Below are 27,712 nucleotides of genomic sequence, written 5' to 3'. Positions count from 1 at the left end.
CTACACACAAGAGCTGCCACTCGCTGGTGGAAGCAGTGTTGGAGCAAAAGGGCCATTACCCCAGCAACACTCAGAGACTGCCGAAATAAAACACTATAACCTGCTTCCTTCCTGACGAGACCAGCCTGGATAATTTTATCTGGATCCTGTTGTTCACTGGTAACACCGTACAGGTGTAAGCCTGAAAAAGGTCTGTTAATTCAGCGTGAAGGCCCCCAGTAAATCAACTGCATTAATCTGTAAGGCCTTAAGATAATGCTTTTTGCTAAGGTTGGAAACTGAGCACACATTTCTCTGCTGTTGTGCCTATTGTATTCATCCCGAACTGAAGAACAGATCTGCGATGCGACTCCCTTCCTGCAATGAACACCCAGCCTGCCAGGCAAAACCCACAGCCCCTCTCAGTGTCTCACTCAACCTCCCCATCTCCACGTTGCTCTCATGCCTTGCTAACACTAAAGAATACGGTTCCTGAGGCCTTTTTCTTGGCTACAGAGACTGTAAAGGAACCCTCTGCCTCTCTATCCTTAGCCAGTCGTTTTCACCCCATAGCATGCTGGCTTACACCTTTTCACAGTTGTGTCATAAACCGGCTGGCACTTTTAACCTGCGTATTTTGCTGATTTGGTACACCACACCCAGCTGAAATGCTTTAGGACACCAGAACTACAGGAAAGAGGAGCATGGGATAAACTGTTGTTACTGCAATAAAAGACACACATGGAGCTAGCCTTTAAAACAATCTAGGAAACCAAATTGCCACTACAAACTTGCACATGCCATGAAAATTGGGAGGCTGGTTAGTGACAAGAGGCAACCTGCACCCCTCAGCAAGCAGGACCTACTCAAATCCCCTTTGAATACAGCCAAACGTCAAAAAAACATCCAGGGTGACCAAACCTACGTTATAGCAGACCACGTTCTAGAACGGACAAGGACGTCACGGCCTTGTGCTAACAAGGCTGTGTCAAAGAAGGAAACAGTCTATTATACACAGAAACATGCCACAGCACTATAATGGTAAAATTGACTTTTTTGACGGGGTGTAGGAGGGTGACATGTCCGAGCCACGGCTGAGTTGACAGCTGCTGCTGGCTGAACAAGCCTGGTGGGAAGGTGAGCAGTCACGTATAACTGTGTGAAGTGTGTCGGCTCTGCATGCGGCATGAGTCACATCTGCAGCGCAGCACCGTGCACGGCGCTCTGTGCTCCTACACGATGAACACAAACCACCCGCAGTCAGCTGTGACAACTAGACCTCACAGCTGGGAATGTAAGACAAACTCGGACATGAGAAAGATGGAGACTTACAGGAGTTAATTAAAACTATAAGAATCTTTGGCCAAGAATGAGAACAGTTTTCCAACGCTGGAAATCCTTACAGCGAGGCTATGTGGTGTTTTTACTAGAGGCTACCATCATTTCCAATAGAGAATTCCAGAAAAACATTTTGCCCGAGTTACTCTGCAATAATTCCTTTTGGCTTATTACAGAAAAATCTGACCCACATCAAGAAAGAGTGTTTATATTGTCAGAACTAAAAACAGTCTTGCTGGGATGAAACATGGCATTTTGTCTGCTGCCCTAATGTTATAAACCCTTTCCGATACTAGTGATATTGTTTCGGGGTAAAATAGGTGTCATAGAAGACTACCCAGATGATGCCAAGAATTCCAGCATTATTGAAATCACAGTACAGCTTATTGGTAAGTTTTGGGTCAAAGATTTGTGTCAAATCACTTGAATTATGAAAGCATATGCAAAATAGAAAGGGAGAGTCTGTAAGCTGAAAAGATGCAACAAAATGGTCACAAGTAAAAATCCAGAGTCCATGCTCCTGCTAAAAGTCAATGGAACAGCTGGGAATTTACACTTCTTTTCTACACAATTTCCAATGATTATTTTTCTTCTAATTCAATTGAAAGGGAACTGTGATACTCTGACATTTCCCAGGAAAGAAAAACATTAAAATTGCATGTTTTATAAATTCAAGATGAGTCTAAACAAATTATTGTGCTTGAGAAACATGCCTACTTACAACCTGGTTTGTTGCAAAATATTTATGATAGACTGAGGTTTATGATAGAACCAGTTGTAAGCCAGACTGACAGAGAACAAGCATATTTGAAAAGTGTTTGTATTCGCCACTGAAGAGAGGCATCCTAGTACCTAGTTATACAGTCAGATGACCTGCTTTTAGCTCAATATTAAAAAAAAAAATTCAGCAACAATTCTTAATTTTCAAAATTATTCAGCTTGTTGTGCTTTCAGCTACCTCAGTCTCCACAATCTCTGCTTCGTCTAACAAAATTACAGTGTTTGCACAGACAGAAGTACTGACAGTGCCTCAAATATGCACACTGTAGCTTTATATGTAACAGGGTAACTCTCCTCTGCAATATATATAATATTTACAGCATTATTATGGAGTGCTGTATTGAGGAGTGAATAGCATTTCTGTATGAGAAGATGATTTGCACTAATAAATAAAATATATACATATTAGGTATTACACCCAGAGACTGATCCATAATACCAATTGTACTTTTTTTTGAAGCAATCTCTCCAAAGCCAGTGATTACAGACAGGGAGCTACTGCTGCATTATGCTAAAATGCAAATAGCTTAAAGCATGTATTCATCTTTTAATACAAGTTTTATCACACAGACGCTTCATTAAATCTTGAAAATGTAAGCAAGCAAAGATGGTTTGCAATGAAAGAAGATGATTACTTCCTTCAAAGGACACCACTACTCTAATCTTCATATGAAAGAACAACTCCAAACATAAATGCTTTAATATCCTTTGTGGCTAATAAGCCATAACGTGGCTAACGGTGGAATTAAAAGTTCACCACCCACAACCACCTCTTCTGGAAATCCCTTGCATGTGGGGATACAGTGAACAGGTCAAACTTTTGTCAAAACTGCATTAGCCAGACTGTTTTGTTATATCTCACATAGAAAGGGAAAAAATTACAGACTAGAGCAAACATTGCCTTGAATTGACAAAACACATTAAGTATATCAGGACTGTAGGTGTATTCGTCTTTCAGGCTGGGAAATCATTTTGCGTGCGTGAACCAATAAACTCAGTACATTGCCTCCTTGTTAAAGGAGGAGAAGGTACTGTTTATAGTTAGAATAAATCACTGTCTTCTGCTCCTGCTAATTGCCAGTTCTCCAGCAGCCTGCTCAGCAAAGTCCCGGGCTCCTCAGGAAAGCGTGGGGTTGCTAGGCAGCTCCACGCATCCACAGGTGTGGAGGACGCTTTGCGGGAATACCAACATCACAGAACAATGACTCCAAAAGCAGAAAGCCGTATAATAAAGCCTCCGATTTAACTTTGCGTTTTATTAGGGAAGCTTCCTTCAGTAATAAGAGAATTAACTTACACGTGTAGCAAGCCAACCTCTTGCTGAGATTTCAGGGCAAATCTGCTGCTACGTCAGCTCCTAATGAGTGCACCGCCACCAAACTGTATCACCCTTATTGTGTACAAGGCACATAACCTAGCAGCTTGTAAAATGTGTAATTGTCTTTTTTTTCCAGAAAGGATTCTAGGGAAGCTACCATGCTGGCACCTATTATGCAGAGTGTCATGCTGAAATTACACACAATCAGAATTTGTCTGCTTCATTTGCTGCAAGTAGCGTGTTGCACAGAGAACACATGGCGTCTCACTCTCACCTGTGCAAAAGAGGCATGATGATCACTGCTTTAAAAATTACAAACTGCAATGATTTCCAGAGTTACTGCAGTTTTGACTACTACAATGACCATAGAAATCATTGCAAAGACAGAAGACTTCCCCAAAGCTACTTTTTTCTTCTAAGAGCAAAAGACACAGCAATCTTTCTGAGCTACTCTTTCCCTTCCCTGGTGCCATCAGTGACTGATTCAGGAAAAAGGATTTCATCCAGACCACTCTGTGGTGCTCAGTAAAGATTATTTAATACTGCTGCCATAAGCACTGGCAGCCATCATGTTACAGATTATACATTGCAACTATAACCTTGTTCTTAACCACAGGTCTCTTGAAGAGCTGCACAGCCTACCTCCAGCTGTTTAAGAGCAGACTCTGACATATAGCAGCAGCCTGGCCCTAAAGTGACGTATGCCCACTTGATTGTTCCTGACAACAGCCATTAAAAACATTAGAAGTGCTGCTTTTACTTAGGTTGAACTGCAGACCTCAAAGTACACTGTAATTATAAACACATGGAAACAAGGTGTCAAAATACCACTTACCCTCCTTTGAGCCAGGGTGGTTTTGACGTATCAGCCTCATCTTGACCCTTAAATGGGGGAAGGGAAAAGAACATGACATTAGTTTCCGAAAACACCAGAAAAGGTATTCAGATTATATTCTGAGGAAAGGATAACAGACTACACTGCATGCAGGCAAATGCATACAGAAACTCATTCAAGCACCTCCAATGACCAACATGTCAGGACAAGTCATACAGACACAGACAGGCTATGCGATTTCATTGAACAGCTAGGACTGGCACCTGAAGAGCCTGTTCAGTGCACCTCCTGTTTCAAAAGGCAGTCTCAAAGACCAACTTTTTTTTTTCCAACCCAACAAAAACATGAGTTATTGGAGAGCTCCTGTTACTACAGGTCACCACTTACATGAACATGGTCATAATGAAGGTGTTATAAATTAAAAGCACCTGTATGAAATGCACAAATGACTGATCAACATGAAACTTTGTACAAACACTTGTGAGCTTTGGTCATGCTCAAATGCAAAGACTCTTTTGCCCCCTAAGTAGGGATGTCCCATTGCAGCTCCATCCATTCATATGCAAGTATTTAATTTCCAACAGGTGTCAAACAAGGGCCATCACTTGCAAGATGATTGCAGGTGAACTGGGATCTCACAGTATGATGGAAAAACACCACAGACTGCAAATATAAGGATTCATATTAATGAATTCAAACCATGTTCTTATGTTCATATTAGGAGTGTATTTATAGAGCGATGTTTTGTTTCTTTGAAAATCTTCAGTGGACTGATTAGAGCTGAGAGGTGTTTAAACAGTTGCAATGCACCTGGAGGAAACAAAAGTTTTTGGATAAGGGGAAAATGGTTTACCTATAACTGGTAACCTCTTTGTTCCAGCTTACAGTTCATACATTCTCCTGCACTCGCTGAAAGAAAAGTTGGTTTCAAACAGGACTAAGCAAGACATAGTGCTAACAGCTAACTCTCCAACCTCAGATAATCATGTCTGCCAAGAGTATGAAGAGGCGGCAACTTGCACACAGTCGAAAACCAAGTCTTTCCAGCCATGGGACTCACAACCTGAGAATCATAACAAAGTAAAGGAGTATCTCTCAGGAAATAAGCTCCAGTTTATGCAAGATAAAGATTTTTTTTTTTTTTTTTTTTTTGTTCTGTGCTTTGGGTGAGCTGTACAACCTCAGGTTGTTCACAGGTGACAGACAAGGTCTCCCAAGAAGAGCAGAAATAACCAAGGAAAACAAGTTTCTATTTGAGGTCTCAACTTGTACAGCAGCAGAAGTCCAAACTTTTTATTTGTTAGTCCTACAACTCCAGGGCTAGGCAGGTCTGAAGACTACATAATTTTTATTATTTTATTTTTAAACAGGCATGAACAACATGATATTATCCATAACTGAATGGACACTCCAGCTTTTCTACGTGATCACGCAGGCCTGCAGAGCAGGCAGGAGCCCAGACCCATGGTCCAGCACAGGTGCATGTTTCCCCCACAGCCGGAGCAGCACACCAGGCTCCAGGCTCCTGCAGGACGGATCACGCTCTATGCATCTCCGCTCCAAGTTACGCTTCCAAAACCCCTCAGCCTGAAACCTACATTTCCTCTGGAGGGATCTGAATCAACTGCTGGTCAAGACAGAAGATTTGATGAAGCAAATGCAACCAGATCCTTCAGAGCACACAAGGGAGGACATCTCTACCTTTGTCTTTGAACACTTGAAAGAGCTGTGGCTAGAAAGCAATCCTAAAATGGAACAATGTTTTATACTGGACTGAGCTTGACACCGGTCGGTTCAGCTATACTGAATGACAGAGAATGACAAACACAAACGTGGCAACATTTACTGGCAAAAGCAATTAGTGCAACAGGGTTTTCAATCAGTTTATCTGAGAAACTCTAAATACAAGCAACCAATATTTGAGACATTAACAGACCACAAACAGTGTGGGCGATACTGCAGCCTGGAGACCACAAGAGCATCAAGAACTCTGTTCAGGGGAAAAAGATCCAGGAGAGCTGTTACCTAACTGAGCAATAACCATTTCCTACCGGCAATCATGACTCAACAGGGAACAGCTGGGAGTGTGGATGCAGGGAAGGGCAGAAAGCATGATCAGGAAACAAACCTCCACCATCTCCCAGATTTTGAGACACGCCAAGTAAAAATTGCCAAGAGTCCAGATAAACTGTACTTCTGCTCATTTATTTTAATTACTTTTGCCAAGCCTTTTAGACATGCAACTAAAAAGAAAACAAGAGAAGAGAAAGAGCTTCTCTAGGGTCGAGGTTAAAAATCATTTGGGTACAACAGCACAAAACAAAAGAAAGAGCTTTCAGTAAGTGACAATATCGACACAGGGGCAAGGCAGGTAATGGCTGCGTGGAAACAGCAGTTATCACCTGCTGAAAGCAAAGAGGTAATTTGCTGCAGGCAGCATTCTCCCTGAGAAAATGCTGAGAGAACCAGCACCTGACATCATCAAACAAGGGCTGATACCTTGAGACTGTAGAAGAGCCAGTGCAGTACCCACAGTTAAGGTGTGTGGGGAAGAAGGGAAATGTGATCTAGACTAGCACAGGCACATTATTGGCTTTGACAGCTCGAAAGGCTTCAGAGCAAACATGAAGGAAAGAATTAACATGGAGGCAAATAGAAAACAGGAAAAAAATATAATACAGGGCACACCAGTTTTGAAAACATTTTTTTGTTTGTTTGACAAAGCAACCGTTTTCCTTTAGACCATAAAATGAATTATCAACTGAATTTTCATTTCAGCAAAAAACTTTTGATGCAATGCCATGTGACATTAATAAGGCCAGATAAGCTGAGAAGAAGGGAGCTTTATAGTGCATGAACAAGCAACTGGAACTGAGCCAGCCATGGACAACGCAATAAGGAAGCTAGTGGGAGTAAGTGGGATCTGCTGATAAAATCTGCCAATGACAAACACAGGACAATTATTGATACAGAAATCAGATGCCCAATGGAAAGAACCAATGACAGTGAAGATAGCAACAACGGAGGATTAAATATGGTACAAATGGCAAGGTCAGAGCCCCAAAGCCTGCTGTGAATTTGACTGCATACAAGGCGTTCCTTGGCGGAGAAAAGCACGTGACAACAGACTTGAGTTCTAGTCATCACGCTGGCCATGAGCCACTATAATACAGCCATGTAAGGAGAGATCATCATCCATAGAGTATGCCCAGTGAAATGTCTCCATAGAAGTAAAAGCATAAATACTTCTGTACTGTGCTGGCAAGACTCCTTCAGAAAGGCATATACAATCTTTTTATTCTGTTTCAAAGTAAAAAGAATTCACAAAGGAAAATGGTAAAGGCAGCATGAGGATGTAAACACAATACTATAGAAGGAGAACAGGGCAGCTTCCTTACTTTAGCAAAAAGAACCTTTTTCTGTTCTTATTCAATAGACAGGAGAACATACTGCATGGAAGAAGAACTGTGGCTAAATATAAACAGAGGATAAAAATTCAAAGGTGTCTAACCATGACCGTTCTGTAGTAGCCTTTCAAAAGGAGAAGCAGACACCAAACCTAACCAGTTTTAAAGAAGGAAATTGGGTACTTTATATATGAGGTAATGGCACAATATCACACAGTGGCAGAGGGCTGGCAGTCACCAAGAAGTCCTCTGCAGTCCCTTGTTGAACTGACATATGTAGTCAAAGAATCAGAGGCTGCATTACCTACAAGTGTTCGCATGAGGGTTAACACGGTCCAGACACCTCTAGGAGTGTCAGTTAAACAAAGTAATCCATAGTTTACACCACTGTTGTGGGTAGGAACACTTCACATATTCCTCTTCATTTAAAGAAGGCAAATGGCAATGCAGTTTAGATGGATTTGCTGCAGCTGGGGAGCTCCCCACCCATCTGAAGGCAGCACTCACACCAGGACACAGGAGGGCTCCAGTAGCTGCTCTGGGTCTTGTCACCAGGCATGGATCTGCTCGAGTTCAGCCCACGATGGCAGCCTGGCTCACTTAGAGCCTGGGCAAGCAGAGGAAATGACAGGCAGGTGAGAAGAACACTGGAACAACTGTAAGAGTTTCTCGCACTGTCCTTCCCAAAACAAATGGGACAGCAAAGGGAAAGTAGGCACGTTTAACACCTAGACACCCACATGCTGCATGTCACAGAAAGTGTTTTGCTGGCTTATGCTTCACTTCTCTGCACAGTTCTGTCACTTGATCTCTCCTTGAAAGCAGCCAGACCAGTCTGAATCTGAATTTATTTTTTTTTAAACCTCCAGTAAGCACACAAAGCAGCACTGAAAAGATGGAGAAGCAAACATGAAAACAAAACAGCCTATCACATCTCTATTCAATTTTTTTTATTTCTGATGTTGATGGATGACAGTTTTACACCTACTGTCCAACAAATACCTTCAGCCAGGAAAGCGCTGGTCACCCCTAGTAATGCAGTATATTCACTCACAGTAAAGCATGCTGCAATCAGTTGCTGAAAGGTCTTCTCCAAGTAATTAAAGTTTCTTATCAACCAAGAACCAGTTGGCAAAACAATGCCAGTGACAGAGTAGCATAAATTTAATATGCTGGATTAACAAGGCAACAGACGTGATCATTTAAGGCACAGTATTCAGTCACAGGGAAGGCAGTGTTTGGTGAAGCCTAAAAAGGAACTAATAGGAGTTTTGCTTACTCAGGAAAAGCAGCAGCTAGGCTTACAAGTAATTTGGGAAGTTATTTAACCAAGCTGCAATTTGTAAATTTCACATTTTATCTCATACACAAGAAGATGTTTTAATGGACAGAACAAACAATTACAAACTTTTGTAGAAGAGAAAGTCCATTAAATGGACAGAGAGGCATAAAAAAAAAATTCACCAAGTTGGAGCAGCACAAGGAAAAGGAAGAACATCCCCAGATCTGTTAGCCCTCTCCACATAAATCCATCTCTCCACATAAAAGGCTAACAATGTAACTTTCCATCACATTTAAGTACTGTGTCTAGCACATTATCCTCTTAGATAAACAGATGTAAAACACGGAAAGCTGCTTTATTTAAACAGATAAGAAAAAAAATCAATAACTTGTTTTGAAAATCATCCTAACGTTTTCAAGTACCATGCTTCATTATTAAACCTCAAAGACCTCAATTTAGCTATAGATTAATCCTAATCAGGCTAAAACAAGGAGCAACTATCTCACTGTCTAAATTAAATTTCTGGTCATGCCTAATTAAACCATTTCTTCAGGGGTATTAGTAGAATCAGACTGAACTAAATCATCCCAACTAAACCAGTTGGCCTTGTGGTTCAACGTCTTCATTGACTCAAGCATGCTACGTTTTACGTGGAATCCAAAACTGCAACAAGCCAAGGGATTATTTTAAATTCACTGTATTCTGCAACAGCGTCAATTTAAATGATGACTGAAGAGCTCCAAAGGAAGCTCCTTCCACCTGATGTATCTTCCAGTACCAGTTTTCCAGCTGCCAAATGAGCAGCTTAAAGAAGGCTGCAGTGGTTTTGCACTGAAGCCAGAAGAGAACAGAATTTGACACCAATATTTGACACAAGATATCTCTGCATTCCTGAAAAAGCATTAATGGACAGACGTTTACCAGTAAGAATGAAACAAAACTGCTGATACATGAGCCAATAAAGCTGAGAAATGCAGATTCATCAAACTCAAAGGATGAGATCTGCATGGAGGCCCAAAAGCCATGCAACATTCGGCCTACTCCAGCAAGCTGATTTAGCCTGATGCATACAACTAAGGGAGAGGCAGAAGCACAGCAGGCACTGAATCCACACAGCATAGATTCAAGAAAACAAAACTGTTGAGAATCCAAGAGCCAGAAATTTCTCTATATGAGGTACAGTTGCAAACACCAACTAAGATGTTACACAGCAGTTGACAAAAAACTTCTGCAGATCCTCTTAGGAGGAAAGAGTTACCTGTTGCCCACAGGGTGATAAGCAGAGGGGCAAGTGGTCCATGAGTGGAGAGGCAATAGCTGTAGGTATTAAGGGAAACATCCTGCCCTTCCCATGGGGCACATGGCCTTGCTTAAAGCACAGTGCAGCCTGTAGCAAGCTAAAAGGGCATGGGACCTGCAGCAGACACCTCCCAGCCTCCATAGTCTTGCTTAATCTCAGTATTATAGCCCATAGCGGTACTTTTGACTTCAACTGCTGTAAGTATACGAACCAGATAGAGATGGAATGAAATAATACAATTGAGGAAAAATGAGGAAACACTTGGTTTAAACAAGATTCATAAAGAGGAAGACTAGAAAAGACAAGATAAACAATTTGTGCTCTGCTAATACGGTGCCTGTGCACATTACACACACTCCACAGAGCACCGAAGGGAGGAGATCACTCCAAGCATTCATGTTTTCTTCTTTGTACAAGGTAATACACACTGAACAGACTCTTAACTCATACACAGTGTTAACAATTCCTCTGACAACCATAACATGCTAAACCGAATCTCAGTGCCTCAGCAGGAGCAATTGGCTATGTGAAGACAAGGCATGCACACACAGGAGTTTCAGAAAGAGATGCCCGTTACAAGGGACAACATGTACAACCTGGAGCTCTCCTCTACCTCCTTCTGTGAAGAAAAAAAAAAGAGAAGACTGAGAGGAACAAAAGTTAATAGACCAGATTTCTGCCATGAGCTCTGTAAAATGATTTCAGAAAGTGGGGTAAACATTTGCCGCCAGTTGATAAACATTTGTGCAGTGGAGAGTTTTCCCATGAGCTTCCTGGGGCGTACACCAGTTAATTAATCTCTACCAATTAATCTCGAGTTAAACTAATCAAATTTCATCCATAACTGCACATGCATTAGAACATATGCTTTTGAGAGCTGATTTCTAGAGTTACAGTTCTTGTTTTATTAACTCAAGAATTTTAAGTAATCTTAATACAGAATTCGAGCTGCTATTTACCATACTGGAAAGAGAACCTGTATTTATTACAGAGAGGAACAGATTTGTTCCCCGTTTCCCCCAGACGGCATCCACTGCCTGCATCTGAAGCATCCCCCTCCCTTCCCTCCTCGCCCCCTGTACATTTTGCCCATTACGAGGAAACTGGTAGCTCCCACGGAACACATTTTGCTTTTGCAAATACCATAATGCAGAGAGATATTTTCTGGTTTTATAAATCTAGGCAATTCTCCTCTGAGAAAAAAAAAAATCCAGAAGCCTCCTACACTAAATCTCATGTTTATGGATAGGCAATTTCAAGGCTAGTAAAGTTATATGAGAGTCATACTCAAAACTTCCGGTACAGACATGGTATTTTTTAAGTCTTCCAATTAGATAATTCTGTATCTGCATAAAGAATGATATTACTCATTTGCGTATGAAAGATGGAGGTGAAGAAATATCTTCATGGCAACAAGGGCCACTCAAATTGGTTTAAAAGCTAAAAGAGTTTTCAAAGTTACTGTCTATATGGGTGTAATTACACACATGCAATCACTAAGACAGGAAAACAGAGAAGCTATTTTAACTCAATCACTAAGAAGTCGTCGAATTACTTTAGCAAATGAAATGCTGGATTGTAGCTAAAATAAAACCCCTACTTTCCACCTTAAGACATGCCCGCATGGATCCTCATCAGGGAGGAAAGCCTCTGGACTGCCCTGCAGCCTCTCCTTCGTGAGCTAATGGAAGAGAAAATGCAAGCGGCAGGATGCTGCTGTCTTCTGCGTAACCGTCGGTGCTGCAGGAGTGCCATGTTTTGACAGTCAGCTCTGCACAGACCTGCCGACCTGGAGAAGCTGAGGAAACTTGGGGTCCGTCTGAGACTCAGGTGGGAACATGGTTTTTTGGGCACAGACACTTCTGACTGTTCCCCTCTAAAGTTACTTTCTATACCATCCTCCTGCCTGTCCCATTCCATTAAGCAAAACCTTCTCACCTAGGCAGACCCAATTCCACTTCAAGTCCTCTGGTTTTGTCCTTCTTTTTGCACAGTCACCCCAAACCCTTCAAACCCAAGCCCAATCTCTCCTGACTTGGTCCCTGGGGTCGTTTCAGAATGTCCCAAGCAAATCCAGACTTTGCTCATGCCTGGGTTTTTAACTCCTTTGTATTTGAACCAGATTCCTTCCTGATGTCTCCTGTGAAGTCTCTGAGCACAGAAGATGCAGAAGACCTGGACTCATGTCCCCTCTCAGGTCTGCCATGGCTCTCAGTCATGCCAAGCAGGGAAAGCCCTGCTTTAGCCCCCGGCTGGAAAACGCTGAGGACAGATGGAGTCTCTGGCAGCACAACAGCTCAACTGTAGCAAACTACTAGTGAGCATATGCAAACTACACATTTTTCAAAAGCTTATTCACTTCGCTCATTTGGGGTTGATTTGCCACAGAAAAATCCTTGACACAGACTAGCACTGCCAAATTTTAAGGCCTGAGAGCACTAGAGCTTCTCAAATATAGGTCAAACTTATTTTTATACAAACACAAAACAATAAATCTTGCATTAGACTCATTTTTTGGAAAAAAAATATTATTTTGGCTTAAATTCCATACATATCATTGATTTCTGAGCCCCTTCAGTTTAAAGCTGTTAGGGGCAGTTTCAGGCCAAATATAAAGCTTTGCCAAGCTCTGAGCAACTGCAGACCAAGATTTAAAATCTTCTGATTATGTCTCATTACAGCAGGTGTGCTCACAGCATCATCAACGGTGACTAACTTGGTTAAACCCCAATCACAGAATTCTTTCACCATTCCACTTTTGAGCAGTCAACTTACATCTACAAAAATCTCTACCATTTCAGGGCTTTTTTTAAACATACATTAAGTCAAACTATCTTAATCTTCACTTACGCTTTTTCTTTTTCTCAAATTAAAACTTTAAAAGCTTGCTCAGATTTTCAGAGGATTTTTTTTTTCTCTCTTTTCACTTCAAATTAAACACAACAATTATTTACATGCATCTGCCAAGTTCTAAATTGTTCTGGTAATTTGCATCTGCGTACAACTATAAATAATTTAAACCTTTATGCCAGTGCATCATCTCTGATTCACCAAAACACACAGATTTACCAACACATTCAGAGTTATCATCCATTCCTTTGCTGCAGACTGCTGCCAAATACATTTAATAAAATACCTTGAACTGAACTTTCAAGTAGGCATGAGTAATACAGTGGTTCAGGCTCAGAACCAAAAAGCCAGCAGGCAGAACTGGGTTTTCAGTGGACCTGACCCAGGAACTTAAAAGCCTATTAAGAACAAATTATATTTTTACAGTAAGACATAAACACTCATCTGCAGCTGGGGAAAAGAGCAAACCAACAACCTTTCACTGCATTCAGAGTATGTTTTTTCCAAAGGAAGAAAGTAAGAGCTGGGCTCAAACTTATTTTAAGTTGAGTACAGCAAAGCAGCACATAAAACTGTTGCTTCACTTTCTCGGAAAATGCATGCCAGAACAACCCTACGTCAAACTGAATGAGTATATGATTAATTTTGCCCTGCTCTACAGCCCTTGGCAATACTGTCATCCCCTTCTCTCGCTGTGGCTACTGCCAAGAGGTTATTAACCCAACGCTTCCTTGCCTGCTTGCTCCGTCCTGCGCGAGCACTGCTGCTTTGATCGTGTCCCTCAACCTCCACTCCGGACAGGAGTCCTCTTCCCTTCTCAGCTCCCCTGCCTTGCTTTGATGGGCTGGACCGCTTTGCTTCCTGACATCTGCTCCACTTTTTTTAATCAAGTTCTCTCCCTTTTCTCATCCCTTATCCAGTGTTTTCCGCTACCCTTGACTCGTTTGGACTCCTCCTGTCTCTCAGAGCACATTTCCTACATCGTGATTTCATCCTGTACTTATTGTTATAACTTCAACTGTCATGTCTACCGTATAGATACACCTTTACACAAGCGTCACACAAGCATCAACTCTTTGTCACATCACTAGATGATATTCAGGAGAACTGAACCAGGGAGGCTCAGGAATGCCAATCCATGCTGGAGCCAGATCTAAGGCACCAAAGTCCAGCGTGATCCTCCTCCTCCTTAACTGTTTTGGTTACTTCTTGCTTTGTGAACATGCCTGTACTGCTCACGCTCTGCTGAGATGAGCAGCCTCCTCTCACAATCAGAAATAGGTTGTTTCAATACTTTTGTTGCACTGTGGCAAATGCTAATCTAAACCACTGTCTGTTCCCTTGGGTCCTAAAATTAGGACATATGTCCAGGACTTGAGCACGACGCAAACACTACCAAAAAAAAAGGCAAATAATTAGCAGAAAATAAAAATAGCTTTCTGAATTAAAAAAAAAATTTAAAAAAATCAGTTTCATCTGTACTATCTATATTTTAGTAATCTAAACATTCCCTTGAAACACAAAACCACGTACATATCTGTGCCAAGCCTGCTAACAAATCCTAGTGTTTCCCTCATTAAAGACTTATTGTTTGAATCAACTCTATACTAAAGACCTCGTACAAAATAACAAAGCGAAGAGGTGATTACAAGCTTTATGATCTGCCTAACTGAGGAGGTCACTGGTACGGAAGTCAAATACGGATTGACAGATTGTTTCTTCACAGCAAAAGCACAGTCCCTGGAAAAGACACCTGGACTGAGACAACTCAATGGGAAAAAGAGCACTCTGATTATTCTGTCTAGCTTTCATGATTGCAAGGAGAAAAGTGAACAAAATATTTGATACAAGGAGGTTCACAATAAGGATGTGAAGATTTCAAGCTGTAGTTCCAATATCTTCCACTCTTGAAACAAAGCCTCTTCCCTTCACTGTGTAGGAATTAGGACAGAGATGACACCGAGAAAGTTTTCTCACTGCCTGGAGAGGGAGGGGGCAGATGGACCTACATTTCAAGGTTAGGTTTCATTTTACCAAATCAAGGCCTATCAAAACATGGCCCATCAAAACATGTCAGTCATTTCTATCTCCCACATCCTCAGGAAAGGGTTAACCAGCACTGCTCTACTGCTGTATCTGCTCACATCTGCTGTGGTCAAATACTTAATTATCTGTGCTGGCAATAACAGATATAGCTCCACAGAAATGGAAAATTTCTCATCTCATGGACAAGTTATGGAAACAATACCAAAACACAGGTCTCAACTTTTTTTTTTTTTTTTTTTTTTTTTTTTATTTTTAAAGGCCTCTACTAGGATAACATCTAGCAGTGATTAAACACTGAGAACTCCCACTTCGTGATGGAGCCACTTGAAGTCTGGATCCACTCAACTCCCAAAACTGCAAATCTGGCTACTTATAGCTCAAATGCACACTTTGTTATCACGTCTTGACTATTTAACAAGAAACAAGTCACGAATTATGACGAAAAACCCTAACACCTGCTATTTTGAAGATACACTGCAAATCTCCCTCTCTCTCAAAAAAAAAAAAAACCCAAGAGGTGAAGCTTGCTAACTTGCATTTCAGTGTGTTACACAATAAATTTCAGGGTTTTTTGGTCAGTACTGTTGTACAGCATATGTACTTGCCTTCGTAACTATTTGCTCACAACTGCTAATAAACTGTTCACCCACAGAGTGAGGTGTTGGCTACTGGCTGCACAAATATCAGATTTTGACATCTCCTTAAAAACATTTTTTTGGTTTACCTGAATTTGTCTCCTCAGTGGAAATCCAGTTTCCTTCCTGTGCTAATTCTTTTAACAGTCTCCTACGCATTTGTCTCTTTTCCCTCAGCACATTTTTGAAATTGTTGATGCATTTGTTCAGGTAGATGGTCTCTGCGCACACCTTGTCAAGGCTCATGGGTCTGCACTCCTTTGCTGGCTCAGGTAGAGAGTTCACGTCTCCTCCAAGCTCCTTAGGAGGTGAGCGCTGCCCAGCAGGGATTTCACAGTCAGATGACGGCATCAAACTGGAAGCAGGAGGCTCATGTGGATCAGAGGAAAGACTGGAAGGAACAAACTGCATCTGAGCAGATGCTTCGCTGTTGACAGTTGTGTTTGCCTGGCTCTCGGAGGACTGACTAGGAGGGGTTTCTGCAAAGTTGTCAGAGCTGCCACACATACCTGAACTGGTCAGCATAAGCGTACTGTCATCATCCATCTGTAAGCCACTATCATTTTCCAAAAGGATTTCAGAGTCGCTTGTCTCCAGTTTGTGAAACACCACCTGCAGAGCAGACCTGAAGTGATGAATAGCTTTCCCAAGCTTATTAGTGTAAAACTTCATGTCTACAAGATCAATGTTATCCCGGGAATGGTCAAGAAAATACTGGGAATTTTCCAGGACATCCCTAAAGACCTGATCAGTTGGATCTTGATCATTCAGGTCCATTTGGATCATATCTTTCAAGCTGTCACTACTATCAGCCATTTCATCCGTTGTATGATCATAGCTAATAGTTGTCACCCCACTAGAAACATCTTCTCTTTGAATATCAACCTTCTCCACACTGGTAAATTTGCATGGGGTATCACAGTCTACTTCAATTTCTTCTGTGGTTATCCCCTCATCTTTATCTAGAAGGGAAGAACAATTCTCAGTGATGCTTTCAGTGTCAAGCCTGTGCTCACTACCATTGCTTGAAGCACACATCTGGCTTGCACAGCCCAAAGAGTCAGATGAGCAGCAGTAATTTCCATCACCCGATTTGGCCAAATTGGTCACCTCCGGATTTTGTAGAGGTTCCTGAAGGGCCTGGTGAATGTCACTGTCATCTGAAGGCTGCTCACTGCAGCCTATTGTTTGTGCTTCCTTCACAGTTTCAGGTATCGAGTTGCTTTTCTCAGTCAAGGCTGACTTCTGCACAGAATCAAGTCTCTCCCCTACACACTGTGTTTTCCTACTTGTGCTTTTATACTTAACCTGGCATGAGTCCATTTGAAGGTGCCCAACTGCATCAGTTCTCTGAGCTGCATCAGGATTCACTGAGTTGCGATGATTTTTCTTGAAGCCAGACTGCGAAGAGACTGAATCTTTTTTGTGGCCTCTCTGGCCATTCTGCCGCTTTTGCTCTTCACTGGTAGCAATCCGGACCCCTGAGCTTTGCAGAAGGATAGACTTCTGTAAAATAAAGTCTCTCTGTTCACAATTGACAAGTTTCACAACTGCTGGTCTTGGCGTTAATGGCTTGCCTGTACCAATATCTGATCTATAAGCGTCTTTTATATACTTACTGCACTGGATACCATTGAAACAGTGATATTCAGACAAGAAGCTGCAGATAAGCTCTACTGTGTTTTCACCATCTTCTTCCGGGATGCCATAAAAATATAATACTGGTTCTTCCTTGTGTACCTCCCTACTTGGCTCTTGAGCATGTGTACCCTGGGTTTTGCCAGTGGAACCACCTTGCAGGCCTTCTATCTCACTCAAGACTGTATCCACACAGCTGGAGACTTCATCCACAGAGCCTTTTATCAAGGTGAGGTGCTGCCGGAGCTCTGCAATCTCTGTCTGGATGCGACTTATTCCTTGGAGCTCTTTAACAATGTAATCAACCACATCAGCTGAGCGATCTCTTGATTGCCGTCTATGACTCTTGTATGCAGTGGGCTTTTCCTGGGGAAAGCACCCTTGCCTTTCTGCTACCTCCCTCCAGCTCATGGTAATGCTCAGAGAAGAAAGGTCCTGCCCCTCAGACACTCTGCCCTTTCTTTCAGAAGAGGTCTGTGTCGTACCTTCAGAAGAATTTCGCTGCAAGTCCTTCTTGTTCTGTTGAACTGAGCATGGTATTTTTACGTAGCCATCCCAGTTTAGTTCCACTTCACCAACACACACTTCGCTCACTCCCTTAGAATCACATCCTCCATCCTGATGGAAGTCCCCTCCAGCAGTAGAAAATTCAGTGCTCGCGGAGCTCCTCTTTATTCCACAAACAAACATGTCTGTTTCAATCTCCACCGGCGAGAGCTGGCAGTGATGAGCGTGGTTTGGATTCTCATCTACCTGGCCTTGAAGAAGCCTCTTCATTTTGTCCCGCAGAAACAAATGGAGCTTTTGCTTCCGGAATTGCTTCCTGCCCCACAGTTTTACAACAGGTTTTCTGTGCAGAAGCGCAATTTCATTTTCTTGCTTTTTCAATCTACTTCTAGCAAACATCATCGGCAGCTGCACCTGTGTTTCTCATAGTGCTACAAGCTGCACAAGCACACATCAATCACTTCCCAATGCACAACTCACATCCAGTTTTTATTCTGTCACGAAGCAGCTACCAAAAGAGGGGAAAAAACATTACAGTTTGGTTCAGGTAGAAATAGCCAAAGTAACTTAAGCAGCAGAATTAAAAAAAACAGCATCCACATAAAAGCAGACAGAAGGAGGACGTGCTATTTGAAGTGTAGACACTGTCTTGGGTTTGACCACCTCCCCGTATCAGGTCCTTCTTTGTCAAAGTAAGTGTTCCTCACTCCCTCTTCTATCCAAGAAAGTGAAAAGAAAAGAAAAAAAAAAAAAGCAATTCTGTGGCCATTTCCCTTTTACTGCCAGGTTTGCAAATTAAGCTAAGCTCCTGGCAATGGTGCACTGTGTGATTTAATTACCCCTCTGAATACAGAATTCTGACAATTATTAGGAATTCTATCCCTGCACATTTCCTTTCCTTTCAAGTCCACAATCTTCATCCTTTCTTGCTTCAAACCAAAGCAGAAATCAAGTTTAACTTGGCGCAGTATCAGCTATCCCATAAGAATTGCACAAAGGGATGTAAAGTGGCAGGAAGACTGGATGACAGATTTTAAGTGTAAAGCCTTTTTGCTATTTTAATATTTTTATCTTAATATTTTCCTACCAAACACTAAAAAAACCCCAAACCTCAAAGCTTACAAGCTCCCAAGCTAACCTGCAGTTAAATATGCCACACTCAGCATATGTATGAACAGGCTGAGCTGACAGCCTGAAGATTCTGCACGTCACTTCTACTCCAACCCTCAAGATTTTGCAGTGGATCATTTTCCCAATTTAAATCCCCTCTGTAAAGAGCAAAATAAAAAAACCCCCAAAACTATGTTAACTACTTAAAACTTTCATGTGTCTTCACTGCTGTACTTACTAAGAAACATACAATCAGCTTTTTCCTCTAGAGAGTAAGACAGACAGAGACCCATACAGAGATCCTCCTGGAGCCAAGGTGACTGGAGAACGCCAGTGTCTTTGATGATTCAATTTGGACTTCCTGCTGAAGCACACACTCTTTTTCACATTCTTGTTTAAGACCTATAGTAACTGCCTTTCATTTTTATGATTACCTAGTTCTAGAAAAAAAATTTTTTTAAGCTCCACAATGCACAAACATAATCATCACATGTAATTTTCAGCCTAACTTAAATTTCACCAAATGCGTCCAGCTTTGCGCAGGAAGGTCTTCTGCCATGTTGAAAGGAATAGAAACAGGGTTTCTAACGTTGCTTTTGGTTTAGCTGTTTTAAGGCTAATGTGTTACAGTTCATACCAAGATGGTTTTTGCTGCTCCATTCGCAGCCTCTTTGCGGTCTGGTAACCTTGGCTCTCCTAATGTGGCCTTTGCAACCCTGAAGTCTTCTGCAGGGAGGGTCACATGTTGCCCCAGCAGCACTCACTGGAGAATGCTGGACCCAATGCTGAGCCCAAATATTTCATGCTCTCATGCTAAGCAGAGGACCGAACACTACTATGGGTCTGTTTGCACTGCACTGAGGCCTTGATCTGAGGCCCAAACTCACTCCAAGCATTTTCACTGCCCAAGGGCCAGCTTCAGAGCTCTCAGAGGCTTTCACCTGCTGCCTCTTTCAGACGTCATACAACGATTCCCATTTTCAAAGTATTAACTCAAAGCTTCTACACCTGCACTGATCCCAAGCTGCTGCAGTGCAGAAGCCCTCCCTAACACATCCTCCAGCTCCACCTGACACCCATTTACACTACCACCAGCATTTTTCTGTTAGTGAGCATTTGCATCTTGGTGAATACCTTGTTTTCATTTTTGTTGTTTCACTTTGGGGGCAGGGAAGGAGAGAGTGGATTTTGATCTGGAGGAAGCAGCATTTGCAAATACCAATCTCTATAATCAGAGCTAATTAATATGCTATAACAGAGGCTGCATCTGTGCTTCAGGTTTCAGCCCCATCATCCAGCATCTCAACCGAACTTCTATACCAAAGGCAATACCTGCCCTTGTGTAGGCTAAACAAATTCCCTCTTAGATTGATTGTCAGCTTCTTAAAGAAAACAAGTTTTAATTTCATAGAATTTTCAGACCATTGGTCCATAAAGATCAGGTTTTCTTTTTAATGTCTTTCTTATGTAACTACTCCCTCATGGAACAGGGTTGGCCTAAGAAATATTTACTCAGGCTCTCTTCTTTCACCACTTACACAGTTTACTTTCCAATTGAGTGGCTAACTGGTGTTTAACACCAGAAAACCACTTTTGTATCAATATTAAGAAGTGAACCCTTAGAGAGAAAGCACCTGAATTCAATGGCAGCCAAGAAGAGCTCTACAGTTGTGGCTCCCTACACGTGTTGCTTGAGGGTAGCACACAGAGGTGCTCATTTCAGGTATTTGCCAGCATATCGAAGCCCCAAGCACTAGGAGAAAAGCCTACACATGCTTCTGCAAGGATTCCCTCAGAAAGCTCAATGCTCATCATGCTTCCTTCTGCATGCAGCTTTCAAGGTACCAGAGGGGCTTAATGATCATTTTAGTTTAAAAAAAGAAATCAATTCAAGCCAGAGTTCGCTCTCATTTCCTTTGTCTGCTGCAACACTCGGACAGCAGCAGTTTGTTACGGAGAACGCTTTTTCCTGCTGAACACTTACTTGCAGGACTGCCGCTGTTCCAAAGCGGGCAGTTCAGTGCAAACACTACAATGCTGTCGTTTTTATTTATATATCTAGTTTGTGGTGTATATATACGTATTTATGTATATATAGATATACAGAAATACTTATTTCATCAGAGATTTAAAAAAAAAAATCTTTGATTTCAAATACCAGCAATACCTTTCCAGCTTGCCCCAAGAGGGACAGAAACTGTTTCCTCCCAGGCTGGGAACAAGGCCAGAGCAGAACATGAGGTCAGCAGCTCTGGCTCAGGGGGAAGCCTCTCTACCTCTCCCTACAGTGGGTGGAAGTGAACGGAAATCTCCGTTTCCACTAAAGAGCAAATCACTGCCCACTTACAAGAATGCCAAGAAGCAGGTAAGAGAACTGCCCTCTTTGCACCTCTCCCACAGGTTTCCTCCCTGCATTCACCGCCTTCTGCCACCCCAGACCCACGCTCAGACCTGGAGCTCTGGGTATTCGCCCACCTCATCCTCTGGGCCGGCCCCACAGTGCCTCTGCACCTCCTGCCAGGGTCCTTCACTCCTCCTCTCCACCCGGGGTTGTGTGTATGCTCCTGTTCCCTTCCACTGCTCCAGACTAGGTGCTCTGCAGTCACTTGTCCCCTATAAGGATCCCTTATTCCTCTAGTGTTGCCTGTGTTAGGGTCATGCTTCTTTGTAGCATAGACGGGCAAAGTGACAATGAAAGTTAATGCAGGTTCAGCCAGGGGAAAAAAAAAATCTAATCTGGATGCAAATCCTTGCTGAAGTCTTTTTCTCTTCCAGAATCACTCCAGGAGTCACATTAACACACAACAAGAAACCAAGTCTTTAAAGAAAGAGTATTTGCATCCTGGTATCCTGCCAGATACTGCAAGCCCTCACTGACTACACAAGCTTTGTTCTGACTGCCTTTTTAGCAGACATTTCTCTCCAGGAGAACTCCATGCTCAGATCAGCACAGCTGTCTCTGGGTGTGCAGACTGAAGAGCAGCACACACAGATACCACCATTTCTGCATTCCCCAACTTCCCAAAAGGAAGCCAGGCTCAAGCTAAGCAGGAGGAAGACATCGCTGGCTTTACTTGGGGATGTTTGGGTTGTTTTGCTGTTCCTGTGAGGGCAAAACTGACATATTATGATTTTAAACAGGGAAAACAGGTGAACTACCACAGACACTGCACAGCTTACTACCTTGTCACAGGGCACACTTCTGAAATATCCTTGTAATACATGAATAACAGTTACTTTTCCTCCTGACATACGGATTTGCAATGACGACAGGAGCAAAAGCATGGCATACCAGCATCAGTAAGTGAGAAAAAAGAACATGAGAAATTCTATGAAGGAATAAAATGCAATTATGAGATCTCCGCTCATCAGCGGGGGATCAGTCATACTTCACACTCACAGCACTCTGGGGAAGGTCAGGCTCTCACCAGAGAGAGGATAGCTGGCTGTAACCCTCTCTGAGCAGCATCTTCACTTCTGTGAACCACTGGACCAATGTGGTTCAAAACAAAGGCAGCACTGCGGTGCCTTCAGCACCGCCCCACACAGCAGTGAGCTGGCTGCAGTTGAGTGGAAGAATAGAGGGTGAGAGCACAACCCATATGTCCATTAAACCTCTGCTAAAATGAGGTAGGTTTATCTTTTTACTGGCTATCTGGTTTTCATCACACTGAGGGAAATACTGAGACACCTTTAGCCCACCCCATGTTAAAAGGTGCTGGTACCACAGGGTAGACGTGATGTTCAGAGTCACCAGCAAAGAGGTATAAAAACAACTAACTATGATCAAAAAAACATTTCACAGCAGCCTCTCTGGCTATCAACTCATGCCACCATGGCACTGAGCGAAGTCTTTTAGTTTAGATTATATATACAGTGCCTTCCACACAAAGTGCCTTCCACACAAAGTGGTATTGCATTACCTGTACTAGCAATTACATTAGGAAAAGCAATAAAATGACTGATAAATGGTCTTGCTACTTTATAAAGAACCATTTAAACATGAAGAATACCAATAACTAAAATGCAGGACATTCTGGGAAAAAAGGGTTTTGGCATTAAGAAGAGAAAGAAATCATGGCTCAGGCTGCCATAGCAACATCGCCCCAGCACTCTGCATGCTGAAACATTGACTCTTCCTGGGAACATTACAGCATTTTTAAACACATTAATTGCTGAAAGAATCCTAATAACAAGCCTTGACAGAGATATGAAGGGTTACCGCCAGCTTTGCTGATGTATGACTTCTGGAGGTGAGCATGCAATTTTCTAATTAACATGATTAGATTTAATTTGGGGTTGGATCATACCTAAACATGGCATTATTGCTTGCTTCTGAGAATGTGTCTCTCTTCAAACCTTCTCCTGACAATTAACAAAAACTCTAACTTTTGAGTCCTTGCATGAATGATCGGAACAAGAAGGTACTGAGCTGAGCGATCCTGGGCACAGAGCAGCAGGGCTGGAGGACAAAACGTACTCTTGAAAAACGTGTTCACCTCAGGACATTTCAGCTAAAAGTAAGGTGCAGAAGAGACACATGGCACTCTACAGTGGATTAAAGAGGAAATACATCCATACCACTGAAAGGACAGTAGTTACAAAAGGATGAAAATGATTTTAAAAACAAAACAATGTGAGCAAAGAAACTACTACACAGTCCCGTGGTAATCCTTTCACAGTCCCTTTGCAGCCAAGCCTCAACCTAGGTTCTTGTTCAGGAATTACTGCACGAGCTGTGAAACCACATCCAGCCGCACTTGTAGAACTTCCTGAAATTTTTAAGCACTTCCAATGATGTTTTCCAGGTTTCACCTGAACCTACAGGTTTGTTTCAATAAAGCTGAGCAACAACTGTGTCAGAACACTTCAATAAAGACATCAGTGAGAGCCAGCCTCCCCACCTGTCACATTTTAGAAAAAACACACTTGAAATCTTTCCAAAGCAGTTTGATAGATGTGACAAAAGGTCAGGTTTGGCCAGTCTGTCACCCTCATGGTGAAAAACTGATCCAGGGAACGCTGCATATTGGCTGAATGAATTACGTGGTTCTGCACCTCCCACATCGCAGTTATTTCTTACCTTTTACACTCAGTTGAAGGCCATTCAACTGAGGCAAAAAAACACCTCTGAATAATATTTTGCTGTACCAGCAAGTTATCAGTGCAGCTACAAAGTGAAGGAACAGTAAAAATCACTAAGTATGAGAGTAAAACACCCACTGAAGTGTTGCGAGGTCGTTCACCAGTGTACAAAATTCTGTTGCGAAACAGCATGAAATTAAATTCCTGTAATTAAAGAGTATCACTATGTAGTAGAGCAAGGAGATAGCACACCCTGTCTTAACTCCTTAATAGCCCCTACAAACATAGGGGACACCACAGAAGTTGCTAAGTGTGTCTCAGCTTTCTGTAAAATGGGACTAATGTCCGTCATCCACCCGGCATCACTTCTGTGAGCACAGATGGAGAGGGATTGAGATGTTCAGGCCTTTTAAGTCCAACTGTCTTGGGAGCCCCCAGAGCGCGCCTCGGCACCAGGCAGCCCTGCCATTCTTTGAGACGTGCTCATTCCCTCTGCAGCCACATCCTTTTATCCACAGCTTCTTCTGCAAGCTAAAAGCAGCAATGGCTGGCACAACGATGCACTGGTTGCAGTAACAAACGAGGTCCGTCATTACCTGGCAGCCAAGAAAAGGCAGCATCCGGAGACAGAAATAGGGGTTGTCCCTGAGTGCAGAGGGAGGCACAGGCTGGAAGCTGCTGACCGCAGAAGTGCAAGGCTCGTGCCTGGCCAGCAGCAAGCTAAGTCTAAGGCACCTACCTAGTTCCGAGACCATCCTGTGCTGAGAAAAAGGCAAAAAGATAATTGACTACTAAAAAAAGAAAACACAGCTGCTTCTGTCATTCTTATGTAAAGCTACTTCACTCCTTAGCAGCAAATACAAAACCTGAGCAGCAGCTATCAGCAGTTTAAGAGCAAACTGAGAATTAAATTCAGCAGCCCCCTTATTTCCAGAGCATGGGGGTTTTGTACACAGCTGAATCAATCAGTAAACGGTTTACCCATGACAACCTAAAGCACTAGTTGCTCCTTAAAACAGATTTTTCCCAAATTAGGATCCTAAGGACCAAGTATTATATTGAACAGATGAGCCAGGAGCAAGAACCAACTTTTTGTTTAAAGGAAACAGCACGAAGAACTGAAACACAAGTACTGGAGCACGCCAACAAGCTGGCTGGCCTTAGGATCGGAACTGTAGAAATGTCTGCTAGGCTTTGGGGACAGGTTTCTGATTATTCAGCTACCTCTAACCAGAGAGCAGACAGACAGCACTGCTAGTACAAACCCAGTACTTCTGGTTTAAATAAGGTTTGCATGCACCATTATGAAAATGCTGAAGGATGCTAAGAGCTCACCTAGACTAACACAAACGGAACATGCTGTACCTTTCCTCTACTTCTAATCCAATTTACAACCCTGTGCTGAAGGAACAGTCTAACTCTCCAAGTGCTGCATTTCTGACGAGAACCACCAGGAAACACTCATCCCTAAGAATTTTCTCAAAACTCTGATTACTCACTGAGGAGGTGTGGAGCTGGTTTTCCAGGTAACGGTGCCTCAGCTCACAGGGACACTCAGATAGGGGAGGGACAGGCAGCACTCACCAACCCAGGGTGACGAATTAGGAGATCCAGCTTCTGTTGTCAGGGCAGTGCTAGCACAGCTGCGGTACAGACTGGTGCTACATGATCTTGCTCACTGTTTCTGACCTGTCCTGCACTCCTTTAGAGCAGACACTTGGCAGCATTCAGCCAGGCTGGGTGAAGGTAACATAGGCAGCTGATGGAATAATTAGGGTTTTCCAGCTCATGCTGCTAAACTGCAGCACTCGGCAACTAAAATCCTCCTGGGCTAAAACTGCAGCTTTACTTCAATAAGCTTTCTCCTTTTCATCTTGAGGACAGAAGACCTTAGCATTCTGTATTAAGTCTTGATGTTTATCCCCCAGAGGCTCGCTCCATTAGCAAAAGAAAGCTGCCCATATAAAAGGCATGAAGACTGAAAAGATATCTGAAACAGTCACACCATCTGCTCTGATTCACGAGCTTGTACAGCATCCTCATTGCTCCTGCATGCCAGTCATTTCATCTCACCTCATCAACTCACAAGCTTCTCAGTACAGGAAATCAGGCCAATGACAAATACTCTGGGTTAAAAGCAAGCCTGTTTTAAGTGACATTTAAGGAAGAATCAAACCAGTAATATAATTACTCTCAAGCTATTTGCTTTTTAAGTGATCAAATTTAAATTATCCCCAAATCCCTTTCCCTTTAACTCTTCTTCACACAGTGATTTTGATGTCAAATTCCAGCTGAGATACAAACCCTCCTAACAGAAAAGTATGGGAAGTAAACAGACACAACCTCAATTATACCAGCAATAAGACATCTACAATTAGTGTCTAACGAGTGAACACAAAAACTAAGAAATAGAGCATAGAAATGCACATACTAAGAGTAAATTGTTTTTACAAAGCACGTGTTTAAATCCAGTCAGCTTCCAATGGAGCTATTCTGTTGCTAAAGTACAGACAAACACACAGAGCCCACTCTAAAAATAAAGAACAATCCTCCTTGGTTGCTGCCTACTTGCAATTTACACCCAGCCACTTCATTTGTTCCAATCATTCACTTACCTTGCTGCTTCAAAATAAAATAAAAGGTTAAAATGTAAAGGAAATGTATAGAATTAATAGAAAACTACAGAATACAATAGCTTGTTCTCATAGAAAAGACAAGTCCTGAAGGATTCCTAATCTTGTTAAAGGTTCACCAGATAATGAACTTTCACTATGGAGATTATCAACATATTGTTGGCGTCCCATCTCAGGTATTGGGGAAAGCAACGCTAAAGGCACCGAGAGTATTCTGTTACATGGCACTAGGATGAGAAATCACATAAAGTTGAAGGCATGTTTTGAAGGGGAAAAAAAATACAAACAGCTACTAAAAATCCAAAAAGCAAAAAAACAGCAGAAGCCAATGAATGTAAAAGCCAAAAATGCAGAAATCCGTCGGCTTCCAGGAGTATCCCTCAACAGAAATTCTTTAGTTCACTGCCACAGTGCATCTTTTCCCTTTCTCAGGCAGTACCAAGTACAGTTAAAACTTCATCCTTCTCTTCAGTTGTGACTCAACAGAAAATACTGTACTTCAGAGGCACAGAGAAAGCTGTGCAGCTATTGCTACTTTACTCCTCCTCGTCAGCTGCTCACTGCCTAGCTCCTCACACAGGCAGCCTCACCGCTTCACTCGCGCACCAACACTCCTCGCCTCGAAATGATTCTCCACTTTATTATCCATTCAGAAGGAAATACGAACTGATGGAGCCAATCTGACTAAAGACAAAACGCACTCCTTCAGCATTACGAGAGCAGGCGGTACAGTAGAGAGCCAATCTGTGCTGGAAAAGCACTCTGCCTGACTCCTGGCATCCTGCAGGACTGCAGAGCAGGCGGGCTGGGGAAAAAAGCCCAGGACTCAACATAATTAACCAGCTCCAAGAAGATTCTTCACCCAACTCTGATATAGATGTTTATTTTTATATCTCTTGTTCACCCCCAGACTAACCCGCAAGATTCAGCAATGCCCTTGCTGAAATGAATCGTATCCAGTTTCCAAGG

General features: G+C 42.4%; 1 protein-coding gene across 1 annotated transcript in view; it reads right to left on the bottom strand.

The window, feature by feature from the left end:
* Window positions 1–27,712, bottom strand: part of LOC127027870 (protein unc-13 homolog B-like) — a 188,294-nt gene that overhangs the window by 87,423 nt on the left and 73,159 nt on the right. The window contains exon 9 of the mRNA XM_050913751.1: window positions 4,251–4,297. Coding sequence (XP_050769708.1) covers window positions 4,251–4,297 — 47 coding nt within the window. The remainder of the gene's footprint in view (window positions 1–4,250; window positions 4,298–27,712) is intronic.

Source organism: Gymnogyps californianus, chromosome Z (assembly GCF_018139145.2).
Source record: "Gymnogyps californianus isolate 813 chromosome Z, ASM1813914v2, whole genome shotgun sequence".
Classification (NCBI taxonomy): domain Eukaryota; kingdom Metazoa; phylum Chordata; class Aves; order Accipitriformes; family Cathartidae; genus Gymnogyps; species Gymnogyps californianus.
The sequence above is the reverse complement of the archived record's forward strand: the minus strand, read 5'-3'. Positions and strand labels throughout refer to the sequence as shown.